The following is a 25,603-nucleotide window of genomic DNA, read 5'->3' on the forward strand; positions in this document are numbered from 1 at the left end:
TTCTTAATAGTACATCTTATTTTTTAAAAATTACTGCACATCACTTGTATACTCTACGACTGTATGTAACATTACTTAATATATATATCGTTAAAAAAAAATAATTTATATACTTTTAAAATGGGTAAGTTTGTGTATTTTTTTTTAAAAAAGGTAAATAAATTATAGCGCGGGTTTTTTTTTTTTTAATTAGAGTCTGTGAAACTTGTGAATAATAAAATTGTATCTAATATTATTTAGATGAAATTGAATGAGTTTATTACTTTGTAAGAGAAAAAAAGAATGGAAGATATTGAATGTGCTGGATCGAAGTCTTCAGTTTGAAATTAGTCAGAAGTACTAGTACTGTTGCCGTTTGCTAACAAACTATTTCAAAACATGAAAGTGAACTTAGATTGAGAATTAATTGCAGCATATTCCTGATATTTTTTGTTTAGTCGGGACGGAGTCGAACTCAAGACCTCCATTTTAAAAGTTTAGATGTTATGCTTTCAGGTCATATGCCTTTGTTGACAAGAACGTGAAACATTTTTGATAATCAAATATATCAATTAATGCTAAGTTCTAAAAATGTATAATAAGCACTGCAGAAAGTTACCCTAAAGTCAATTAATGCTATTTCTGGTTTGATCGATGCCGCCATTTTAGACTAGTAGTAGTAGTTGGGGTGTTGCAAGGAATTAAGTTTTTACTGCATGTACGTCTATATTCTATGAATTATGGGCAATTTCTGGTGATTTTGGCTGGCATTCATGAATTGCAAGCAAGATTGAAGATTCCTTGACTTGAAGAGTATTTTGGAAGCAAGGAAAATTCCCTTCTATCTACAGCATGCCTTTGAAAATTTTCTGTCAAATATATCAGAGCACCATTTCCCTTTTGATCAAGTTACTTCAAAAACTGTGTTCTCTGCACAAAACAGTCTCTGATCTGTTGCCTATCTGGAATATACATATTGAGAATAAAAAGGAACTATACTCGCATGCAAATAGGCGCCGAAAGTTTAATCTATAGAGGGGAAAATGACAAAAGAAAAACATGGTCTTCTTTAACCCGAGTTGAATCTTCGGATCTAAGAGCGACTTTTGCGCATCATTCACACACAGGAAAGCTGAAAACCACGTGGTTTCAAGGAAAGTGTCCTTTGTTCCCTACGGACAAGAACCAATTGCACTTGGCGGTTTTAGGTCCCCACACCTCAAATAGTGTCAGTTGTATATGACGTTGCCCGAGGTAGCCCCTGTTGCTTGATCCTCCCTCCCAGCATCTATTTATCCCCCCCCATTTCCTCATAAGTATAGTATACTGATCACAACCCTCTTTCTCTCTCTCAGTTCATCAAAAGGTTTGTGCTGCTGCATGTGACCTTTTCTTTTCATTTGAATTGTTTCGAAATGGTACTGAACTGATATCACCACTCACTGCAGGGAAAAAAATGGCATTTCTTGGACTTCTTCTGGTGGGGTTTCTCTCTTTTGCCTCATCTGTTAATGGGTTTAATGGAGGTTGGGCTGTTGCCCATGCCACTTTCTATGGAGGCGGTGATGCCTCTGGTACAATGGGTAAGAAGTGACTAAATTTTTATCCTTATTCATGCATCGATCATCCTTCCCAGGCAGTTCATTCCTATAATTGACCCTTGTGCAGGAGGAGCTTGTGGGTATGGAAACCTATACAGCCAGGGATATGGGACGAACACAGCAGCTCTGAGCACAGCTTTATTCAACAACGGATTGAGCTGTGGAGCGTGTTTTCAGATTAAGTGTGTGAATGAACCAAGGTGGTGCCTGCCCCGCTCTGTTGTGGTCACTGCCACCAACTTCTGCCCACCCAACAATGCACTCCCTAACAATGCAGGCGGGTGGTGCAACCCTCCACAGCAACATTTTGATCTCTCTCAGCCTGTCTTCCAACAGATTGCTCAGTACAGAGCTGGCATTGTTCCTGTGGCTTACAGAAGGTACGCGGTTTATAAATTTGGTCGTCTTTAATTTTGGTGCATGCCATCCCATGCCAGAATAAAAGAATACTGTGAAAACCAGCTAATCATCTGCTGCGCGCACAGCTCTTCTGCGCTTATAACGCTTATACCGAAGCATTTCCTGGATCCACTTACTGGTTAACTTCTTGTCAGCTTTCTGTGTCTTCGAATTTGGAGTGACCCAAGAAATCATTATTTTAATTACAACTAATTTGTTGGGTTTCCATTATTATTATTTTTTTCTTGTTCAATAGAATATGCATCTGACTTTTTTGGGCATATCTTCCGTGTAAGACAAAGCATCTTTCTTTTTTATCTACTTAGATTTGGACTTTAGTGTACATCTCTTTACCTTTCCTCCCTAAAAAGCCAAGGCTTTGAATATTTTTTATCTGTGATAATATAGGGTCCCATGCCGAAAGAGAGGGGGCATCAGATTCACCATTAATGGCCATTCTTACTTCAACCTGGTCTTGATCACCAACGTTGGAGGTGCTGGAGATGTGCATGCTGTTTCTATCAAAGGTTCGAGAACAGGTTGGCAAGCAATGTCTAGGAACTGGGGTCAGAACTGGCAAAGCAATGCTTATCTGAATGGACAAAGCCTCTCCTTGAAGGTCACCACAAGTGATGGGCGCACTGTCGTTTCTAACAATGTTGCTCCTGCTGGCTGGTCCTTTGGCCAGACCTTTAATGGCTTGCAATTCCCATAATAAAACTTCAGAAAGACCATTTTAGTATTAGTACTGTTGTGGTAGTACAGAAGAAAAATGATATATATATATATATATATATATATATATATATGTCAGAGTACTCGTTAATGGTGTATTTAGTTTTTGGATACAGAGGGTTATTTTGAGGTGGCCCTAATTACCATTTTAGATTGAATTATGTGTAAATCTGCTCCGCTCTCTTTTGGAAAAGCAGACAGAAATAGGGCAGTGGTGGGCAGGCATTAATTTTCACCCGCCACTTTCTAGTAGGGTTGGTCCTGGTCCTGGTCTTGGTCTTGGTCTTGGTCTGGTTCATTTGTTGTGCTTCATTTGAGAAGCACTTCTGTCTTGTGTATGAAGCAACTGTAATCGGCTTCTGTTGAAGTTGTCTTTTGAGAACGATGAAATAAAATCAGTCAGCTTTTTAATAGTAGACTGCTGCATCCAGCAACACAAAATCTCTGTGAATAAAATGTGTAATTAGATTCATCTGAGCGGCAAGGAACCATGTACCTTAAACATATGAGAAATGGGACGATCGACACAAGTGGGATCCAAGTAGAAGTATGATTCCATTTGCTCAAGCTCTCCTACTATGGCTCTGCTCTCTCAATAGGGGGCATTCATTTCACAAGGTCTAGCAGCACTACCGTGGATCTTGGGCCTGTGTAACTTGGCAGTCTAATCCAAATTATGGGTTTTCGAGGATTGCCTGAAAAATTGATGGACATGCTACATTCCATGTCCACAGGCCCTTTGGAGTAGGTGAGGTTTTGGGTTTCAAGTTGGATAAGGAGGCCTGGTCGAAGTTACATAAGCTAAATTATGCTACGTCTAAGAGCATTCACATCTATGCCCTATTCTACTATTATTCCTAAATTATAGGAAAGAATTTAGGGACCATCCCAACCCATTTCTTATTTTAGAATTTTGTTTTAGAGAATGAATAGTGATTTTCTAAATATAGAGAATCACTATTCATCTCCTAAATCATTTTTTATTAATATTATATTCTAAAAAATAAAATAAATTATTCTTTCAATCATCTGTATTTTCTCTCATACTCATATTTATTATAGTTTTAAATATTAATTTTAAAAATATTACTATACCTGCAAAAAAAAAATTTAAAATTTTTGTTTAAAATATTCACTAGAGTAATAGTTCAAAATATAAGAAAAATTATTAAGTAGTTAAGTTTGTAAATGGAAGTGAGAGAAAAAAGTAATAAAGAAAGAATAGAAGAATATTATTTTAATAGAATAGAGAAAATATGGGAAATGAGATGTAGAAGATTTTTTGAATATGAGTAAAATTTAGGATAAAATTATAGGGAGTGTCATTTTTAGCTAAAATTTAAGGAACCGAATATAAATGCTCTAATGACACTCTCTTTAGAATAGCTAAACTCAAACTCATACTTTAACTAATATGATATGAATTTGTGTTTGTCTATTACATTCATATCCAATCTTCACATTAGATTATCCATATATTATTTATATAATAATAAAATAATATTAATTTATTTTTTAAAATTTTAAAATTATTGTATTTTATTGTATTTTACCATTCTACCGATTATATGTTAATTATCAATAATATTATAGTCCTAAAAAAACTGCTGCAACCAAATCATGGTAGGAAGTAAAGAAAAAAAATATTTTTTATTCCTTTTGGCCATGCTACAATAACTATCAAATTTGACCCACAACACTAACTTACTGTTAGGGGTGTAACTGGTCCGGTCTGGTCTGGTTTTGGACCAAATCTAGGACCGAACCGGTATGTACTGGTTTTACTTTTTTAAAACCGATTACGTCTCGATTATCCTCCTAAACCGGTACCTCCGGTTTTATCGGTTTCCGATCTGGTTTTTCGATTTTTTTTAAATGTAAAAAACATATAATAAAGTGTTACTTCTTATGATAAAATGTTATTAATAATTTAATATATATTATGTTTAAAGCATGTGATCAATTAAATTTTTATCTTTAAGACTAAATTTTTATTTTATAAATTATAACAATATTATCTTATATATAATTATATTAATAACATATGATCAAACGAATTACAAATGTTCATATTTAAGATTAATATTTTATGTTATAATTTATAAATTATAATATGAAATTATTTCATATATGATATATAATTATATATAAAAATTTAATATATAATTATATATTATATATTATATATGTAAATATTTTGTATAATATATAAAATTAATTTTTATATATATATTTTTTCAACCGGTCTGATCCGGTCCTGGAAACTATGGAACCGAAACTGAACCGGATCCTGCCGGTTTCCATAAAATAAGAACCGGTTCCGGTCCGGACCGGTTCAAAACTAGACCAACCGGTCTGGTCTGGACCGATTTTTCAATTTTTCAGTTTAAATTTACACCCCTACTTACTGTAGCAAAAAGCCATCCATTTTTATATTTGCATAATCCAATGCAACACATTTTGAGACTCTATGTAAGAATAACAAAAGGAATGGAAGAAGAAGAAGCAGAGGAGAGAATCTTCTAAAAGTGTTGTCTCACTTCATTAATTCATATATGCAAGGTGCAGCTGCCTTTTTGTACAGAAAAAGAAAATAGCTCTAACTAACTAAAGAATAAAGGAATTTGTACAACTATGTAACTAACTCTGAAAATACATAAAAGTACATTACATTTCAACTAAAGGAGGGACTTTCTAGTAATCTGATAGCAACATTTACATAGGCAGTAGGTGCATTTGGTACTGACTGAGGATGCATATCAAGTCCATTGACATTGTCGAGAGCAGCTGAGCCTCAATGATAGCCTCAATGATCTTGTGACTTTGTGATAGGAATGACATCTTGTGCATGTTGCTCTAATACTTTATTAGCCAAACAACCCATTAGATTTGCATTTGCATAATCTAATGAGAGTGCTCTTATAGAAAAACGAGTTACCAAGTCATGAGTCTTTTGAAAATTGCAAGATGAAGTTTGAAACAAAGCACGAATAATCAAATATCAGTGTGTTAACTTCCTTGTACAATATTTTTGTGCAAACCTAGTACTTCTCATGGTTGCAGGAGAACTATCAAAGATTTCTTACATTAAAAGGTGGAATGGTGGTGATAGGGATCTGATGCAACAATTTCGATTGCTACATGTGAAAAGGCAGCCTCTTGTGTACATGGGAGTTGGCAAGACCACAAAGCAAAGGCCACAGTGACTCAAATATATGTATGAAATTATGAATCTTCAGCTAAGATAGATGTGATGATGAAGCCACTTGGCATGCAGTGATTGGGAGATATGACACTAAAAATCTTGTTTGGTGGCAAGAAAAAGGACCCCACACAGCGTCATTTTCAACCAACTACATCAAAGAAATAGATCTGTGGATATGGCACGAAGATAAAAGGATAAGGTCCAATGGATCCCCATTGGCCAATCCATAACTCCTAAACACATCTCAGCCGTCGGATCCTAAAAATCAACCAAACCAACCGTCAACTTCAAACAATGAACTGGAGCCACAAGCATACCCTTGAAATGGAAAAACAAAGCATGCATAAAACATAACCTTCCAGTTTATATTCTACCATCACTGCCACCACCACTTTCCTCCCTTGAGACCCACTTTCCCCCACTGTTTAAGGTCGGAAAACATGGCCACGGTCACAACACAAGCCTCGGCCTCGGTCTTCCGGCCATGTGCCTCGAAATCCAGGTTCCTTACTGGATCTTCAGGTAAATTGCACAGAGAATTGGCCATTAGACCAATGGCAAACTCCTCATCTTCCGCAGGTTCTCTCAAAGTTGAGGCTAAGAAAGGTGAATGGTTGCCGGGGTTGGCCTCACCGGGATACCTTAATGGCAGGTACGTATTCATGAATCTACACTCAAGAAAATCTTTTAAGTACTAGCCCTTTAAAACATGTCAAAAGTAAGAAACTTGAGTGCTTTTGAAATTTCCAGTCTTCCTGGTGACAATGGGTTTGATCCTCTTGGACTTGCTGAGGATCCTGAAAACCTGAGATGGTACGTTCAAGCAGAGCTTGTCAATGGTCGTTGGGCTATGTTGGGTGTTGCAGGAATGCTACTTCCAGAGGTTTTCACAAAGATTGGGATTCTTGATGTCCCAAAGTGGTATGATGCTGGGAAAGCTGAATACTTTGCATCCTCATCGACCCTGTTCGTGATCGAGTTCATTTTGTTCCATTACGTTGAGATCAGAAGGTGGCAAGACATAAAGAACCCAGGAAGTGTCAACCAGGACCCCATCTTTAAGCAATACAGTCTGCCCCCCCATGAGCTGGGATACCCTGGCGGAATTTTCAACCCACTTAACTTTGCACCTACTCTTGAGGCCAAGGAGAAGGAGATTGCAAATGGTAAATTGATGTTTAATTGTAGATTAATACTACTTTTCATCATCGATTTTGTCATTGAGCTACTTAAAATGTACCATATACCAGGTGTGACTGGATATCTAGGATGAAGTACTATATTTCTCAAATTTGTCTTCTAAATTCTAATTTCTCTTTATTGCATGTATGCAGGGAGATTGGCAATGTTGGCATTTTTGGGATTTGTGGTTCAGCACAATATTACTGGAAAAGGACCATTTGACAATCTCTTGCAGCACCTTTCAGATCCATGGCACAACACCATTATCCAGACACTAGGGGGCTACTAAGTCCTCCCAAGAGATGACATGAAAACCAGTTTTCCGTGGGGTGGGGGGGTGGGGGCACGGCTTTCAGTTAGATGTGGCATCAGTGTGAACAAGATCCATGTACAGGGGAACTAGATTGAATCCAATATGATTTCACCATGCAGATTACGTCTACTACTTAGCAGTTAGCTTTTCATTTCTGAAGCAAGAAATTGAGGAATTCCTAGTGTAATTGCTTTCATTTCCTACAAACTTTATTTGTTTTTTGGGTGATTGAAATCTAATATCAGCAGCTATCCATGTTACAAGTATGTTAAGAGAAAAAAAAAAAAAAATTACTCCTGTCTTACGGACTACAACACTTAAAGCTGTGAATCGATCTAGAATTTGTATTTAACTCCATTAAAGTAGAAATGTACAGCCAAATCTTCAAATGGGATGGTGCACAGCAATTTTTCTTTCAGCTATCATCGTTGTCATTTAAATAAAGCTTAATGTGACTCATGAGAGTCAAATCTGGTTGCTGCAAGAGAGAACACAAAATTATAAGGAACAGGAAGGCAGACTTAGCTACCTTGACAGTGGACACCAGAGACCAGAAATTAGCAATTAGCAAAAGAGACAGGAACACTAACAAGATGATCATTTGTTTTCTTTTGATAAGTAAGGTGAACAGGATGATCAATATATATTTGATCACTTGCATGATTACCAATGAAATATCATTCAGTTGAACCCTATAGGCTATAATAAAGGCATGGTAAAGGTTAATTAAATGAAATAAAGGAATTTCCACTTATGATTAGTGTTTAATAAAATAGGTCATCTAACAGATTCCTAAATGGAGCCCAGTTTATTGCTGATACAGACAATCATCATTAACATTGAATGAAAACCATGGATGGATGCTCTGCTAGCCCAGAGGAATGTGTGTTATTCATTATACCAAAGAATCAAAAAGACTAGAAGGATAACTGAACCTCACTATATCAATACAACGTGGAAATTAGTATTGAAGATAATACACATGTGATCTGAAGTGAATTTATCAGGATCATTAGGGACTAATCCATTCTTTTCGATTCTGAAGTGAATTAACTTTAATGAGAAGAGGTCTTAACTCGTGATATTTCTTTAACCTTTAGTTAGTTTGCTCATGGCATTGGTGTCTCATGATCACAAGGCCGTTCTTTAGGTTGTCCCTCAAATCTCATCATGGACATGACCAGGAGGCCCTTCTCTGAGTTGCTCCTCCCTCTCTCGGGGATTCTCTTGGACGGTCTGTTTCAATCTTTCTAGGATTAAGAATTTTAGAATTTAATTGTTTCTTGTAGAAACTTAAAGTATACTTGCAAATGGTGAGATAAAATCAATTTTATGTAGATTAACAGTGATAAAATACACTGCATTTATTACTAGTACTTTCAGAGGTTCATTTCTTTCAATGAGTCAGGCAGTATCTTTCCATTTAGGTGTGATTTGGATAGTGAGTTAAGATGAAATGAGTTGAGATAAAAATTAAAAGTTGAATAAAATATTGTTAGAATATTATTTTTTAATATTATTATTGTTTTGGGAATTAAAAAAGTTTAACTGTTTATTATATTTTGTGTAAGAATTTGAAAAAATTGTAATGATAAGATAAAATATTTTTACTATCTAAACGGGGCCGCTTTTATGCCATAGGTCTCGAGGTGGTTGTAGCCGATCATCCTGCTCACAACTAACCGTATAAGTTGCTAAAAGAGTAAGCTATATCAATTTAGGGCTACAAAAATAAACTGGAGAACTGGTCTGAATAGATTGGTTCAGTCTGATTCTAGACCGGTTAGGTCTGGGACCCGTTTCTCCATTTTAAAGCAGGTCAAAACCAATCTGGTTCTAGTTTTAGGTTTTCTAGCACTGGACCGATTCGTATATATATATTTTAATTAATTTTTAATATTATATATAATATTTTTTATATTATTTATAAATTTATATAATATATATAATTATATATGAAATAATGTTATATTATAATTTATAATACAAAATTTAAATCTTAAACATGAACATTTGTTTGATCATATGTTTTAAATATAAAGTATATATATTAATTACATTTTATGGCCTAATAAATTCTCAACATATTCCTTTTGATAAATACATTAGTAATACTAATACTAAAACCGGAAAATCGGATCAAATCGAACAAGAACCGGTAAAACCGGAAGTATTGGTTTAGGAGGGTAACTGGTGCAATATCAATTCTTGAAAATACAAAACCGGTGTATACCGGTTTGGTCCCAAAATTTGTTCAAAACCACACCGGTTACACCCATATATATCATAGATATCAGTTATAGCACCACACGCCACAACTCAGTTATTTGAGCTTTAAGCCTTTGTAAAATGTTGATGATAATTATGGTAATTGGGATAACACGGTGTAATGCCACACCCTATTACAAGGCTTACTTTATCATCCTGATCTAATCATACTCAAGAGTACCGTCTCACCGATGGTCCGGTGAAGAATTAAGATAGTAGCCTTATAATGGTAAAGAGATAGTTTTGCTTAAACATCAAACTCAAAACCTCTGGTCACAAAAGCTCCTTTGACAGATCATCCCAAATCATTCAACCACCATTCTTGGTGGTAAAAAAAAAAAAAAATAGTCATTCTTTAGTTCTATATGGTTTTCTAGAGTTGGAAACAGTTTTTGAGGCACTGAGTTGATAAAGAAATCAACCACTTCAAGTTCAAGATGGTTTATTACCCTTTTTAGCTAATACATGTGGTGCATGCTCTTTATCAATGACATATAAAAGCATCATAGAGGCTGAAAAGTATATACAATAATGCCTTCAGCATGGTTTAGTGAGTTGAAGTAAATTGATAAACACAGAAAATCACTTTTACAAGCTCATCATTTCTTAACAGCTTCTTCCAACTCTCGCAGCCCTCCGACCTTCTGTTCAATCTCCTCTATCAGCTCCTCACGCCACAACTCAGCTCTTGCAGTTTCTTCAATGTCTTCTTGCTGCATTGTCATAGATCTCAGTCATAATTTTCAATCCTTGGACTCAGGTGGCCACAAAATTAACATGGTAGTATTTGATTTGCATGAGAATTTAATTTTAAACTTCTATTGCAAATCAAATTTTGTTTTGTTAGTAGAGTAGAAGATATATGTCCTCCACACCGACTTGCAAATAGGACAACCGGATCGAGTAGCCTGACTGTAAATAAGGGAGTGGCTGCCTATATTTCCAGATGGAAACTTTTGAAATTGGATGACCAACATACATTAGAAAGTTGGTCATGGACCATAGTTCAAATTAAAAACTGTTGAGAATTTTTGCAATTGAGAATTTCTGAGTTAATTTCCTCAAGTTAGGAAACGAATTAGAGAAATAATTTTAAAGATGCCAAGTAGCAGAAAAGAGAGCAGGTTCAGAGAGAACGATATCTGCATGGTGGAAAGTTGTTCTTAATTGTTTAAAAGGTGAATTCAACCTGCATATTCCAACTTCCATTATTCCAATGATGAGTTGAGCAAGAACATTACCTTCTCATATAGCCAATTTCCAGTACCATCTCCTCCATCTTTCCTGTATTGTTCTGAATCATAGAAAGCATCCTACACATGCAAAACTATGTTATAATTACTACACCTTTAACTAAAAGAAAGTTACAATGATGTACCCAAAAAATTAAAGGAGTGGATGAGACAGCTTACCTTCATGGAACCAAAGAAGAAGCATCCCCAACAAGTGAAAATCATGTAGAAAGCATCTACAACAGTAAAGTGGAAAGCCAAAACAAGAGAGGAACATTCAATTTTTATAAGATTCTAATTCTCAGCTTCATGAGAAAGGGAATAAATGAAACACTTACAGACGTTCTTAATGGCTTGATCGCTGAGATGCACAACAGATTTGAAGGTTACAAAATCTCTTTGGCCTTCCACATGCTCAACTAGAACAGCCATCAGAGGCCAATCAGGGAGAGCATTTGCTTTACATAAAGAGGACCTTCTGCTCTTCCGCCCTTCAAACTATTGCATTAAAAAGATATAAGGGACACGATATGATGCTGTACAGATAGAGAGAACAGATTCTTTTTCTCTTTCCTCATTGTTCTCAGCAACCAAACATGCAATTGGCTACGCTTTACAGTTTATCCAAAAACAACCATAAAAGAAATTAACAGCTCATCCAAAAAGACTTTAAAGAGAAGAAAATCTCACTTCTTATATCATATAACAACGTTCATTAAGGCAAGAGAGTGCCATGTACGATTGAAAAAACAGGAAAAAAAAAAAAAGTTTATCCAAAAAGACTTACCTGCTGCCACCCATTGAAAGGTACAGAGCTTGAACTCTGTCTAAGCTGCAAAAGCATGACACATGCTCAGTTCCCATCTTTCGAAAACTTAGAACATGATTCCTATTATGAAATCATGGAAATGGAGACAAGATTTTACCAGTCTCGAACATGGAATTGTTTCCAATCTTTTTGTTTGGACAGAACAATGAACATGTGGTCTGATGATGGTAAAGCCCATGACAGATTCAGCCATGGTTTGAAAGAGAGGTACGTAGAACGGTGAAAAGTGGGAGTTTTGGTTGCTATTTTAGAATTTGGTGTTGTGGGAGGGAGAGTGGATAAGGGAACCATTTGCATCCACCCTTCCATTTTACACACATGCAAACCAAATCGGATACGAGGGAACACGCCACAGCGTTTTTGCCAAATGACTCACATATCCTCATTCAAAAGACTCACTGTATTGGGTCCTTCGTCATGAAATAAACTACTACTGTTTGATGGCTTTAATTTGTTGATTGCATCTAAACTGACATTGCCATTTATTAAGGGGAAAATGTTGGTAAAAATCCTATTCTCCTTTGGTTTTATTTTGTTTTCTCTTGGGTGTGATCAGTATAACCTGAATTGTTTGGCAACTAGGACTCATAATATGGATGTAAGATATAGGAATTTGAGGCCGTAATATGAAGAGAGATAGACACATTAAATAATTTCTAAAATATTTATTGGACATTTAATCTTTGTCTGAAAATACATACGAACAATAATATATGTTGTAAGATTAACTTTATGTATCTGACTATCTCTCACTTAAGAATCTTCATATGTAGAAGTTTTTTCATCTGTGTTAAGGAATAATCACACATTGCTTGTGGACAAGGATTTAGACATGCTTATAAGGAATTATCAATCCTCTATTGTAGAACTGGTTTTATGATATGAGTTAGATCCATGAATTTCTTCATGGTATTAGAGTTAACCAAAGGATGAATGGGAGTCCACACTACTTACCCTGTGACAAGGACAAAAAAAAAATACTGCATGGCCTATAAGGGAGGATGTTGAGAAATAAACTCACATTGCATGTGGACAAGATCTTGAGCATTTTTATAAGGAATGAGCAATCATTTCTTGTAGAACTGGTTTTATGAGATGAGTTAAATCCATGAATATTTTCAATTTGAAAATAGGAAAAAAAAATGGCACTTGCATTACCATATTTACGTTTTAACTGGACAACAGTCTATAAAGAGAAAATATATTTGTAACCGTGAATTGTACAACAGCCGCGTAATCGCTTTGAAAAAAGTGAATAAAAAATGAGACTCACATAAAAAAAAAATTAATTTCTTAATAGTAGACCCTATTCTTTTTTAAAGTGATTACGTAACGTTTACGCATTTCACGATTATATGTTGAATTACTCAACTATATTTAGAGTAGAAAAATTGAACCAAGTCAATCCAAATTAATCAATTCGATCGGATCTCTGAGTACTCAAGAACAACCCTATTAAACCACAACATGAGCAATATTGATTACCCCTATTATTTCAAGAAATTAGAGAGACTATAGCATTCATGATTTTTTAGAGTTTGCTCTTGTTGAGCCCCATCATCTATTCATGTGTTAAATGATCATAAAATTAAAATAATTTGAAAGTTTATGAAAATTTGAAGCCAAGAACACTTCCTCTTCATCTATAACATTTTGTGTTATTTCTATTATCTATAATTTTTGAAACAATAGCTTTGCTCTTATTAGGTCATGTCATCCATTTTTTGCATTAATTATGAATTCAAGAGAGCAGAATTTTAAGAGACATATGACAAATCATCTTTTAACTAGAACATTTTGTCTTTTTTCATCTGTAAATAATTCATTAAAGCTAATAATTAAAGAAAGTCACATTTTTTAATGATCAAAAAGTAATAATAGAATATTGAATAGTAATAAAAAATAATAAATAATAATAAAAAAGTCTGTGAAAAGTAATAAATAGTAATTGAGTATTCTAAGAATACCTGAGGTATTTTTGATACCCAAACCTTCCTTGAACGCGTGGATGCTTGACAAGTACTAATTAATTATCAAGAGATTTTTTCAAAAAAAAAAATAACAAACACCAAGTGATTTGGGAGCCCATGACTAGTGTAACAACAACAATATTAGCACCATTGCCTTACAACTTACATGGAATTAAGATTCAAAAACATGACTGCCTTGGAAGAGATCATCCTAATTTGTGACTCAATTTGAATAAATTAGTTATCCTAGTCAGTGTTTGGATGCTATGGTAAGTTCAGATGATTTGAATTGATATGTGAATAGTAGTGAATTGAGATGTTTTAGCAAATTTTGTGAGTCCCATTGAGATTTGTTTAGACGTGTTTAGATGTATGAAATAGGTTGAGATATGCTTAACTTTTTATGAGAAGTTGAAAAAATAGTGGGTCTTATCAATAATTGATTTGTTATTGTAATGATTGAATCATTATTTTATTTATATGTTATAGTAATAAATAACAAATATTATGAGGAAATCCCCCCAATGCATTTAAAAATTAATTTCCCACATTTTTTGCTCTCAAATTTATTTAATCCAAAATGTGTAAAAATATTAAATTATCAATTATAAAGACAACATTCTCGTGCCCCATTTTATTCCAAAATTTGTTTACGTATTATTTAGTAAGTATGAGCGTAAGTATATTAGTAAATTGCTTTGTTAAATACTGTGAGTACGTATATTCATAAAGGGTGATGCTACAGCCTGGGGGCTGTAGATTATTTTACATGTATTTTATTTAAATAATTTTTTATATAGATTTTTTAATATTTAAAAATATTTAAAAAAAAATAAATTTAAAATATTATTAAGAAAATATTTTCTTAATAAAAAAGTAAAAAAATATATATTAAAAAATACTTTCTTAATCACGAAGTAAAATAAAAAATTATTAAAAAATATTTTTTATAATTTTTTATTTTACTTCATGATTAAGAAAATATTTTTTAATAATATTATGATTTTTTTTTAAATATTTAAAATGGACATGCTACAGCCTCCACTGAAGGCTCCCGTTGGACTTAGCATGTACTTTTTTATGTGTATTTTTTTAATTTATTTTTTTTTCACACTTTTAAATATTTTTAAAAAATAAAATAAATTTAAAATATCAATAAAAAACACTTCTTTAATCAGAAAATAAAAAAAAATTATTAAAAAATACTTCCTTAATCATGAAATAGAATAAATATATTTTTTATTCTATTTCGTGATTAAATAATATTTTTTAATAATATTGTAATTTTTATTTTATTTTTTAAAATATTTAAAATGATTAAAAATATCTATATAAAAAAATTTAAAAAAATAGATAAAAAAATGCTACATCCCCCAGTGGGAGCCCCCAGCGGGGCATGTAGCATTTTCCATTCATAAAAGTTAATATTCGATCTTCTACGTCAATTTTAATCGGGATCAGCAATTGCATTTTCCAATTAAAAAACAATTGCTCTAAAGACAAAATCGTTATATGTAATTAAAGCCCCCAATTTACAAACTATTGTTTCACCTTTACAAAAAAAGAAATCCTACACCATGGTGAAAATTACACGTTTCAATGCCTACTACTATGTGTCCACAAAGGTATTGCAATAACATCCCTAGTTGCAGCCATAGATCGGCACTTGACATGCCTGAAATACAAGATGATGCAACCACATCATCATTCACAATCATACTTGAATAAGAATCCGGATTGCTAAACGTTTGGAAGATCTCATCATCAGGTGTAACCATGCGAATGGAGTTATGTATGGTACAACATGCAACAACAATATATCATTACTTTTTTTGGCATGTATGGGGGCATTAACCTCAAAATTCTAAAACCTTTTTTTAAAACACCAAAAATGCATTCAATAACATTTTGTAGGAAAGAATCCCGATAATTGAAAAAATCTTGATATTCTTAGAATGAACAATTGCTATGATGTTTAGACTTGTGATACCTTACCCTTGGATTTGGGGGTATAAATCCCTCAATAATAATAACCTGATAATTTTTTAAAACACTAAATAATGTTATCTTCAAAGAAAAAATTAACATGACTCTTCCAAGAATTAAATAATGTATAAAACTTACCCTCGAGAGGCCGTGGAAATTATTCCCCGGATGACTCAATGCATAGATTAATAGGCGAACATCATGGGCAAACCCTCCCACCTAGCATGTAACACCCAGGCCTAGCGCCAAGCCTGTTTATTATTATTATTATTATTGGGTTAAAAATATTTTTTATGGGCCGAAAATATTTTTAAGACAAGTTGCAAGATTATAGAGTTTTGGATCGAAGGCCAAAAGTCAGAGGAAAAGCCCATTTATCGTGCCATATCCATGAGCCCAAATACATGGAATGAACCAGTAAGCCCAAGCCCGTGTTACCTTGTTTTTTTCAGACTCCACGATTCTACACGTTTTACGTCGGTTTTATCCCTATTCATGCACACGCATGTCTCCCTCTTTTCTCTAGGGTTTTTTTTTTCGTATCGCCCTTTTGATATATTTTTAGGCACTTATCATCACATGCACATATGCCTCTATTTCCTCCTCTTTTTGTGTTTGTTTTGTTTCAAACATCTTTTCTTCCACACGTTAACTTCCCCATATGTGTTATTATTATTTTTTATTTTTATTTTTTTTTCTTCTCTTTCCGTCTATATTTCTTAATTCCCGTAAGTTTTCCTCTCGTCCACTCCATGCACACACACGACACATCCGCGCACACGTCTCTCTCTCGGCTCTCTATAGTTTTATTTTTTTTGGTCATCCATTCATCTATATATTTGCATGTTCTTCATCCTCAACGAAAACCTAGAGTTGCCACTTCTTCTTTTTCATACCTCAGCCTCCATCACCCACTGTACCCTCTCGTTGCTGCTGCACAATTCATCCACTCTCCACTGTGAACCTCAGTTCAGACCTCACCACCGTGCCCATTACCCAGCCACACGAAGCTGTCGCCTAACGTCTCATAGCCTCTACTGCAAGCTTCGGTTTCCTCTATTTTTGTATCCAAAAACAGAGCAGCTTTCAGCCACCACAACCCGCTGCAATACCCTCCACTGAGAGCCCCACCACTTTGTGATCCCACCTCACGAAAACCACCACTGTTAACTCTACCGCGAGCCACCCCTCTAATGGAAAACCCAACCATTTATTCCCCTGTTTTTAGCCACCCAAAATAGAGGTCCACCCACTGGACCACTGCACTGCACCGCACCAGCCACTCCAAGCCGTCGCCACTCGCACAGATAAGGGCGCTAAACACCCTCAGGCCACCCCAGCCGTAGCACCCCCTCACGGTGAGTACCTCCCTCGGTTACTCCCTCCTTTCTCTCCGCCCTCTCTCGCTCACCTCTCCCTCTCTTTCTCTCATGCTCAGCGCTGCTCGATGGAAGCTCCACTGTGCTCCTGCTCTTCTGCCGCGCCACCACAGCTCCTCCAGCCAGCCCCGTCGCCCCTTACCCCTCCACGCGTGCCTCGATTTCCCGTGGGTAAGCCCCTGCCGCCGCTTACTGGGTGTTATCCCCGTATATTGTGTGTGCATTTAGTTTTATTCTTATAAATGATGTACGTACATAATACATATATTATATAGATATATAAAGTGTTAACTTGATAGTTGAGTTCTATTACCAGTTTTACCCTTATACTTTCCAGAAATATGTTTTCGGATAAGGGTATTTATTTATTTATTTTTGTTGTTATGTTAAAATGAGTTTTGGTTTTAAGTCTCATAAAACATTATTTTTGTGTAGAAAATATTTTAATAATATTGTTAACTAAAGGAAGTAAACCTATTTTTTTTAAGAGATGAATTTTTCATGGCGTATTTTATAAGATTTTTAAAGTAGTCTAAGTATTCTATTAATTTATAATACATTGTCGGTACTTTAGATATTTTAAATATTACTTTTTATTGAGTTCTGTAATTGTCTTAACACTTGTTCGATTAAATCTCTTATTAGGTACGAATTTGATTAAGTGGATATTGATGGTTTTAGAAAATGATGGTATTTTAGGAATTATGAGAACTTTAGGTTTTGAGGATTTAAAATAGGTTCCTTTAGCAATTTTGGTTTGAATATCGAAATACGTGATTGATTGAAAATTTACGAAAATTACGTGATTTTTATAAGTGATGATTAATATTTGTTCGGCATTTTGAGAAAATTTTCGAAAAGTTAAGAAGTTCAGGTAAGTGGGATTCCTATGCTAGACTTTGCATTAAAATAAAATGAGCTTGGGTTATTTTTGAAAAATATACATATTTGATTTTGAAAAGAAATTTGAACTACCTTAGTTATTTGTTCTGCATTACTCATGAGATTTTGTTTAAGAATAAATTATTTTCTGTCATGACTGGTGTAGACATGAGCTTATTTTTGACATCCTGTTTCTGAATTTTCAAAATAGAGCGAATATGAAATTTTGTGTATAAATTATGTTGTGATATGATTTTGTTCTATTTGGAAGATTTTCTGTACTCTGATATGATCTGATGTGATTTCTGAAAGAGCAATGCTACATACAGTTGTGGAATGCGCAAACGCAGTATAGTCACTTTGAAAAAGAGTAAGGTCAGCTATTAAAAAATTAATTTATTTTTCATGTGAGTCCTATATTTATTCACTTTTTTCAAAATGACTGCACGACGCTTACATACTCACGACTGCAAGTATCATTTCTCTTTCTAAAAACCTCTGGCATAACATTCTGTTTTTGTTTCTGTTCCGTTCTGACCTTACCACAGGTGTAAAACTGTGGCCTCTGTTCGGGTTGGTACCAACTTTTCTGTTTCTGGTGCATCCACTTTGGAAACAAAGTGGTTTTCTGCGTGGTCTTTCCTATGTGCACATTCGGGACTCCGAGAATGAATAAGAGGAAGATTCACATTCTATTTCTGCTTGGTTAGCTACCGAGGTTTGCACAACCCTACCACGAGGGTTAAATATGGTATTTATTCTGATATGATAAGATAAGATGTGATGTTTCAGTTTATGCTATGCCAAATGGATTTTGATTATGAATATTTTTGAACTTTCGCTCTGATATTTTTAATAACATGTTCTGACGCTGCATTTTGAAAACATTATTCTGATTCTGCATTCTGAAAGAAAATATTTTTGTTCTGAACTCTGTAAATGCTCATGTTTATACACCAGTATATGTCATCTGCTTACTGAGTTGTTGATAACTCACCCCTTATCTCCATATATTTTTCAGATAATTTTGATGGTTCAGCTAGAGAACAAGAGTATGAAATTTTAGTAGGTGTGATGATCAGAGTGGAATAAGTGCCTAAGGGTACAAGTGCTTATTTGAGCGTCGTAATTAGTAAACTGATTTTGTTTTTTGGGTATTTTGATTTGATGAGTTAAGGATAATTTCGAGTTTTGGAGAGTTTTTAATTTATGTTATTGAGATTTTCTTTATTGTCCCCATGGAGGAACTTAGATATTTGGATTGATTAAATTGATTAATATTTTATTGGATTTTCTGGATTTTATAGTTGTACTATTTAAGCTAATTTTAGGTATTAAGAGTTAACTCTCCGGACCTCTGGGAATAGAGCGTTACATGGCATATACAAATGTGAATTTCATATCGAAATCACACAATGCCAACACACTTTGGGCAATGTGGTGATACTGATTTATATATGCATTAGTTACTTTAGCGGATGCTCATGCATTGACGAAAGTCCTGTCCATTGCACTAAGACATTTCTACAATGATATTATCAATTAGTGATTTTTCAAATTTTGTCAGTGGTTGCGGCCGCACTTGTAAAGTGTAAAGTAATCAATAACCTTGGATTTATCCGACTGAAAAATAGCTACCTCGAACCAGTGATAATGTCTTGGGTTTCCTTGAATATAAGGTGCCACCCCAATCACGTGTGTTGGAGCAATCACCCGTCTGGCAATGCGACATAGTACCTGCATGACTGCATAGACATATTGATTTACAGTCTCAAATGCTGAAACTGGTCTCCTACCATTTGCTGAACGGCCCCATGGTCAATCGTGTAGCAAAACATTGGTAAAGCATATAAGTTTACACACATCATTGGCACATGACTTAGATAATCTCTGAATAGACAGTCCATACAATGTCACCATCGTTTATGGTAACCTGCATAATTTGATGGCATTCAACTACTTCTCTCCCAAAGGTTTAACAGCAACTTGAATAAAATCGATATGTAGAAATTTGTAACATTTTATCAGAAAATATTGAATCGAATTTTTGTTAAACAGGCAACATTTATGATGGGTTTTAGAAATAACATAAGCTTGTTCAACAATTTTAACATTGAACTCAGTCTTAAAAACAAACTGAACCCAACTGGTTTTGTAAATGAAGTATCAATCTTTGAAATACTCTATTTATTAAAATCAACAGTACAGTTTCTTCAATAGAAAATGCCTCCTTATTAATGATATCAGGGGGCATACTAGATCCAGAACTAATAGATGAATTAGTTCTAAACATATTATTTATCATGGAATCAACCAAAACTAAACTTAATACTCACTAATCCTATCGTCACTCATATACGAAATGCAAGAAGACATAGCCTTCTGTCTGCTGGTAGATTGATAATTTCTCTTCATTTTGGTTATTGTGTTATCTCCAAACTACTTTGTAATTGTTAGATCTTGTTTAGTTCTTGTTTCTGTTAGCGTCACCCCGTCTGTAATTGACTTCCTAGAACCTTGTCTATAAGGCCTATTTTGCCAAGTGCGCGTAGGGCAAGAGTAGGTACAAGGTTAGACCAAGGGTATGTGTTACGAAATGCAACAGAGATATGAGTGAAGGTAGGGTTTGTAACTGCTGAGTTTTGTTTTGGTTGATTTCATAATGAATAGGATGTTCAGATCCAATTCATCTATTAGTTCCAGGTTTAGTCTACCTATTGATATTATTAATGAAGAAGACTTTTCTGTTGAAAAAATTGATTCTGTTGATTTGAATTGTTGGAGTATTCCAAAGATTGATGCCAAATCTATTTACAAAATCACTTGGGTTCAATCTGCTTTCAAGACTGAGTTCAATGTTAAAACTGTTATATAAACCTATGCTATTTCAAAAACTCATGAAAAGCGTTGCCTATTTAACAGAAAATCGATTCAAGATTTTCTGGTAAAAGGTTACAAATTTTTGCATATTGGTTCTATTCAAGTTGCTGTTAAACCTCTAACAAGAAAAACCATCAATGATTCGGTACTTCTTTGTCTATGAGATGCTCGATTCAAGAGATTTGAAACTAGTTTCCTAGGCATGATTCAATCTTCTCTGTTTAGTGGTCCTGTCTACTTTGATTGTTTTCCTGATTTAACTCTTACTTTGAATGATCCTAATATTTAGAAAGTTTTGACTTTAAATATTTTAACTTCTGATTATGAAATGGAAGAATGTAGCAAACCTCTTGTCATAGTTTACTGCATTTATTACAGGATTTTAAAGACCAATTTGAATCCTAAAGCTATTTTGAAAATTTCAGGAAATAAAATTTTGTTAGTTCAGAGTCATATTCCTAATGCGAACATTCAAGTTCCAAGAATGATTTATTGGAAAGATATTTCTCTTTCCAATGAATGGACTTTGGAAAATGAAGTTCATCCTACTATGGTTTTAGCTCATGAGCTTAACCTTGATTATATTCAGCAGTATTTGGATGGTAATATTAAAATTAGTTTTGACCAACCTTTAGCAAACAATGAAAGAAGAAATTCTTTCACTAGAACTAGATCTTCTTTTATTCATCCTATTTCTGAAAACCCAGAAAGAAGAGACCAAAATCTCAAAAAATTTCTGGAAGATTCTGTAAAGATAGCTCATCCTGCTAATCCTTACTTAAAACTGAAAGGAGTTTCTAACTCCTCTTAGGTTACTTATGCTTATTATACTACCAAGGATGCCGAAACATCTAAAGGAAAAACCGTAAAGGAAGAAGCTAATAAAGAAGAAAATGATGCTTCATTTTTATCTCCTACAGCTTCGGATATGATTGTGTCTATTCATTACAACCAACTTACTGTGATAAATAGAGCTTTTGAAATTGATTTCATTTATTTGTTTAAAGAATATAGTTCTACTGGAAACCATGATAAGAGAAAAACTTATAATGTTTTCCATGCGAGCGATCAGGGAATATTCGCCACTCAATAGCCATGGAGGAGTTTTTCGAGTTCATGTTTGATTTGGATCTAATGGATCTTCCCCTTGCTGGGGGTGAGTTCACATGGTCCAATAGTAAGGGGTGGTCGAGACTGAATAGGTTTATTGTTTCTCCTTCTTGGGAAACCCACTATTCGGAGTTGTATCAAAAGAGGCTGGCCCGGTGTTGCTCGGATCATTTTCCTATTATGTTAGATTGTGAAGGCATTAATAGGGGTCGCCAGTATTTCAAGTTCGAAAATATGTGGTTAGCAGTGGATAGTTTTGCTAAGAAAGTTCGTACCTGGTAGTCTTTTTACCAGTTCTCTGGTACCCATAGTTTCATCCTTGCAGGTAAGCTTAAGGCTTTAAAGCAAGATCTAAGGAGGTGGAACTTGGAAGTTTTTGACAATATTGACAACCAGAAGACTATGCTTTGGGAGGAGTTTCAGGACTTGGAGGAACAGTTGTTGATGGGAAACGCCTCTGAAGAGGCATTATTGAGGAAGAGTGTGGTGGTGACTGAATTGGAGATGGTCTTGTTGATGGAGGAAACATCGTAGCGCCAAAAATTCAGGACTTTTTGGCTAAAAGAAGGGGATAAATGTATGAAATTTTTTCATAGAGTGACCAATTCTCATAGGCGCAATAACATTATTGAGACTCTTAAAGCAGGTAATCAAGTTCTCTCTTCCCCCCTAATTTAGAAAACCATATTGTGAACAACTATGAGAATCTACTCATGGAACCGACTTGTTAGAGGCCAAAGCTCGATGGTTTGCCTTTTGAGTCCATTGATATGCAGAGTCCGAGCTGGTTGGAAAGACCGTTTGAAGAAGATAAGGTGCATAAGGTCATTAGAAGCATGGCCAAAAACAAAGCACCTGGGCTGGATGGGTTTTCAATGGGGTTTTTCCAACATTGTTGGAAGATTTTGAAATGTGATATTATGCTGGTCTTTATTGGATTTCATGCTTTCCAAAAATTTGAAAAGTGCTTCAATGCGACATTCATAGCCCTTGTTCCGAAGAAACAAAGTGTGTTGGAAGTTGATGATTTATGTCCCATTAGCCTAGTGAGTGGGGTTTACAAAATTATCTCGAAGGTTCTGGCTAATTGATTAAGTGTGGTAATGGAGCAAATCATTTCGAAGCCTTAAAATGCCTTCGTTCAGGGAGGCAGATACTTGATTCAATTCTTATTGCCAATGAGTGTTTGGATCAGAGGTTAAAGGAGGGTAAATTAAGCATATTATGTAAGCTTGACATGGAGAAAGCCTATGATCATGTAAATTTGGATTTTCTCCTTTACTTACTTGGGAGATGTGATTTCGGTAACAAATGGATTTCATGGATTCGATATTGCATAACTACTGTGCATTTCTCAGTGTTAGTTAATGGTACTCCAGTGGGTTTCTTTAATAGTTCCCACGGATTGAGGCAAGGGGACGCGTTGTCTCCATTTCTATTCGTAATTGTTATGGAGGCATTAGGCTGGATGGTGAAGGCAGTTGTAGATGGAGGCTATATAGTGGGTTTTTCGACAGACAATGGTACTTATGGCTCTGTCATGATCTCACATCCTTTATTTGCAGATGATACACTGCTCTTTTGTGAAGCGGAGGTGGGTCAAATCCAAGCCATACAAGCACTCTTGTTGTGCTTCGAGGCCGTGATAGGTGTCAAGGTAAACTTGGACAAATCTGAGATGGTGGCGGTGGGTGTGGTGCCCCATATCAGTACACTAGCAGAAACGTTGGGGGTGTGAAGTGGGTTCTTTGTCTATGAAATATTTGGATCTTCCATTAAGGGCCACTTTCGAAGATAGAGGTATATGGGAAGGGATTATTGAGAGAGTGGAGAAATGGTTGGCTGGGTGGAAACGATTGTATCTATCGAAGGGAGGGCAACTCACATTGATCACTAGCACTTTATCTAACCTCCAAACCTATTTCCTATCTCTATTCATGTTGCCGGCGAGGGTAGCGCATCGAATCAAGAAGTTATTCCGGGCTTTCTTGTGGGGTGGTCTGGGGGAAGAAACCAAATTACATCTTGTTAATTTGAATAAAGTTTGCTCCCCAGTTTCGAGTGGAGGTTTGGGTGTGTGCAATTTGAGAACTTTCAATAAAGCACTTTTGGGGAAGTGGCTATAGAGGTATCAAGAAGAAGGTGAGTTTTTATAGAAGAAAGTTGTAGACTCTAGACATGGAGGTGCTTGGGGGGTTGGTGCACTAATAAAGTGAGGGGGGTATGGTGTGGGTTTGTGGAGATATATAAGGGGGGATGGCAATGCTTTAAAAATAATATTAGATGTGTGGTCGGACAAGGCACTCGCATCAAGTTTTGGCAGGATGTTTGGTGTGGAGAGTGTTCTTTGGAGAGGGCATTCCCAGCTCTCTATAACATCGTGGCTGATAGGGAGGCTTCGATAGCGGATCTGCTTGTGTTTGCCCAAGACTCTTATTAGTGGAATATCTTATTCACTCGAGCTAACCATGATTGAGAGTTGTATACTATTTCAGAATTTTTTAGCTTGATATACTCTTCAGAAAGATTAACGGCACAGGACGATAGGTTACAATGGAGGTGCAAAGGGAATAAGAAGTTCTCAGTCAAGATATATTATAAGATTTTGGCATCACAAGGTAATGTACATTTTCCGTGGAAAAGTGTTTGGAGGTCATGCTTACCTTCCAAAGTGGCTTTTTTTGTGTGGACTGCTGCATTTGGAAAAATTCTAACCACGGATAATTTGCGGAAGATGGGCCTCATTATGATGGATTGGTGTTATTTGTGCAAAAAACATGGAGAATTAGTGGACCATCTACTATTGCATTGTGAGGTGACGAGAGAGTTGTGGAATGAGATATTTAGTAGGGTCACTGTTGCGTGGGTTATGCCGACAAAGGTAGTTAACCTGCTTGCTTGGTCAATGTTGCGTGGGTTATGCCGGCAAAGGTGGTTGACTTATTTGCTTGTTGGAAGGGTCAACAAGGTTGTTCTCAGGTAGCAGCAGCTTGGAAGATGATCCCGTTGTGCATTATGTAATGTATTTGGATAGAAATGAATGCACGATGCTTTGAAGATAGGGAGCGAACAATGAAGGAGTTTTAGAATTTTTTTCTGCACACTTTACTCTTATGGTTTTCAGCGATTGTTCTTAATGGAAATAGTATATAGGAGTTCTTAGCTCGAATTTAGCTTTTTAAGAATGTATTTAGGTACTTTCTATTGTATACTCCCTATGTACATAGGACATGCCTATTTTCATTCATATTAATGAAAATTACTTTTTACTGATAAAAAAAAAAAGTGAAAAACTTATCTTGTTACTTTTTCTAATTCTGAAAAATTATCGTTAAAAGAAAATGGAAAGAAAAAATATATGCTCCTCAAAAAGCATATAGTTTTCTTTGATTTTCTTCAAAATCATTTTATTTCTAAATATAGTTTAAATGTTGTTAAAACTAGTTTTGTCAAAGAAGAAGGCAAAAAAGTGGTTAAATATAGCCACCCTCCTTTGAGACAATTATTATTTCTCATAAGAGAATTGTAACACCCCATTCTCGTAGGCAATGAGTGTCATATATTTTTCATAAAAAAAATCCGGCTAGAGATATCATATTTAATAACATGAAATTAGCATTTATTTCATAAAAGATTTGTTTAATAAAATGTCT

The 25,603-nt window shown here is 35.0% G+C and overlaps 3 protein-coding genes across 3 annotated transcripts; 2 read left to right on the top strand and 1 right to left on the bottom strand.

The window, feature by feature from the left end:
• Positions 1 to 1,224: 1,224 nt before the first annotated feature.
• LOC108995489 (expansin-A1-like) lies at positions 1,225 to 3,130 on the top strand. The gene is made up of 4 exons (XM_018971067.2): positions 1,225 to 1,345; positions 1,428 to 1,562; positions 1,648 to 1,960; positions 2,388 to 3,130. Exons 2-4 carry the CDS (start codon positions 1,436 to 1,438, stop codon positions 2,692 to 2,694), a joined length of 747 nt encoding a protein of 248 aa, XP_018826612.1. The 5' UTR covers positions 1,225 to 1,345; positions 1,428 to 1,435; the 3' UTR covers positions 2,695 to 3,130.
• Positions 3,131 to 6,265: 3,135 nt separating this feature from the next.
• On the top strand, positions 6,266 to 7,711 carry LOC108999416 (chlorophyll a-b binding protein P4, chloroplastic-like). The gene is made up of 3 exons (XM_018976311.2): positions 6,266 to 6,571; positions 6,670 to 7,085; positions 7,254 to 7,711. Exons 1-3 carry the CDS (start codon positions 6,360 to 6,362, stop codon positions 7,388 to 7,390), a joined length of 765 nt encoding a protein of 254 aa, XP_018831856.1. The 5' UTR covers positions 6,266 to 6,359; the 3' UTR covers positions 7,391 to 7,711.
• Positions 7,712 to 10,087: 2,376 nt separating this feature from the next.
• Positions 10,088 to 12,041, bottom strand: LOC108999415 (photosynthetic NDH subunit of subcomplex B 4, chloroplastic). Its single transcript, XM_018976310.1, has 6 exons — positions 11,841 to 12,041; positions 11,702 to 11,746; positions 11,253 to 11,412; positions 11,095 to 11,150; positions 10,924 to 10,995; positions 10,088 to 10,395 (listed from the first exon to the last, which is right to left on the bottom strand). The coding sequence occupies exons 1-6, from the start codon at positions 11,934 to 11,936 to the stop codon at positions 10,282 to 10,284; spliced, it is 543 nt and encodes a 180-aa protein (XP_018831855.1). The 5' UTR covers positions 11,937 to 12,041; the 3' UTR covers positions 10,088 to 10,281.
• Between the last annotated feature and the right edge of the window lie 13,562 nt (positions 12,042 to 25,603).

This window comes from Juglans regia, chromosome 2 (assembly GCF_001411555.2).
Source record: "Juglans regia cultivar Chandler chromosome 2, Walnut 2.0, whole genome shotgun sequence".
In the NCBI taxonomy this organism is placed as follows: Eukaryota; Viridiplantae; Streptophyta; class Magnoliopsida; order Fagales; family Juglandaceae; genus Juglans; species Juglans regia.

Bases quoted from the DNA above. Each gene is read 5' to 3' on its own strand.
- LOC108995489 (XM_018971067.2), top strand. From the start codon at position 1,436: ATGGCATTTCTTGGACTTCTTCTGGTGGGGTTTCTCTCTTTTGCCTCA. The intron at 1,563-1,647 runs GTAAGAAGTGAC...ACCCTTGTGCAG, and splicing joins TGATGCCTCTGGTACAATGG to GAGGAGCTTGTGGGTATGGA. The intron at 1,961-2,387 runs GTACGCGGTTTA...GTGATAATATAG, and splicing joins GTTCCTGTGGCTTACAGAAG to GGTCCCATGCCGAAAGAGAG.
- LOC108999416 (XM_018976311.2), top strand. From the start codon at position 6,360: ATGGCCACGGTCACAACACAAGCCTCGGCCTCGGTCTTCCGGCCATGT. The intron at 6,572-6,669 runs GTACGTATTCAT...TGAAATTTCCAG, and splicing joins CCGGGATACCTTAATGGCAG to TCTTCCTGGTGACAATGGGT. The intron at 7,086-7,253 runs GTAAATTGATGT...GCATGTATGCAG, and splicing joins GGAGAAGGAGATTGCAAATG to GGAGATTGGCAATGTTGGCA.
- LOC108999415 (XM_018976310.1), bottom strand. From the start codon at position 11,936: ATGGCTGAATCTGTCATGGGCTTTACCATCATCAGACCACATGTTCAT. The intron at 11,151-11,252 runs GTAAGTGTTTCA...TTACTGTTGTAG, and splicing joins TCAAGCCATTAAGAACGTCT to ATGCTTTCTACATGATTTTC. The intron at 10,396-10,923 runs GTAATGTTCTTG...ATGACAATGCAG, and splicing joins GAAATTGGCTATATGAGAAG to CAAGAAGACATTGAAGAAAC.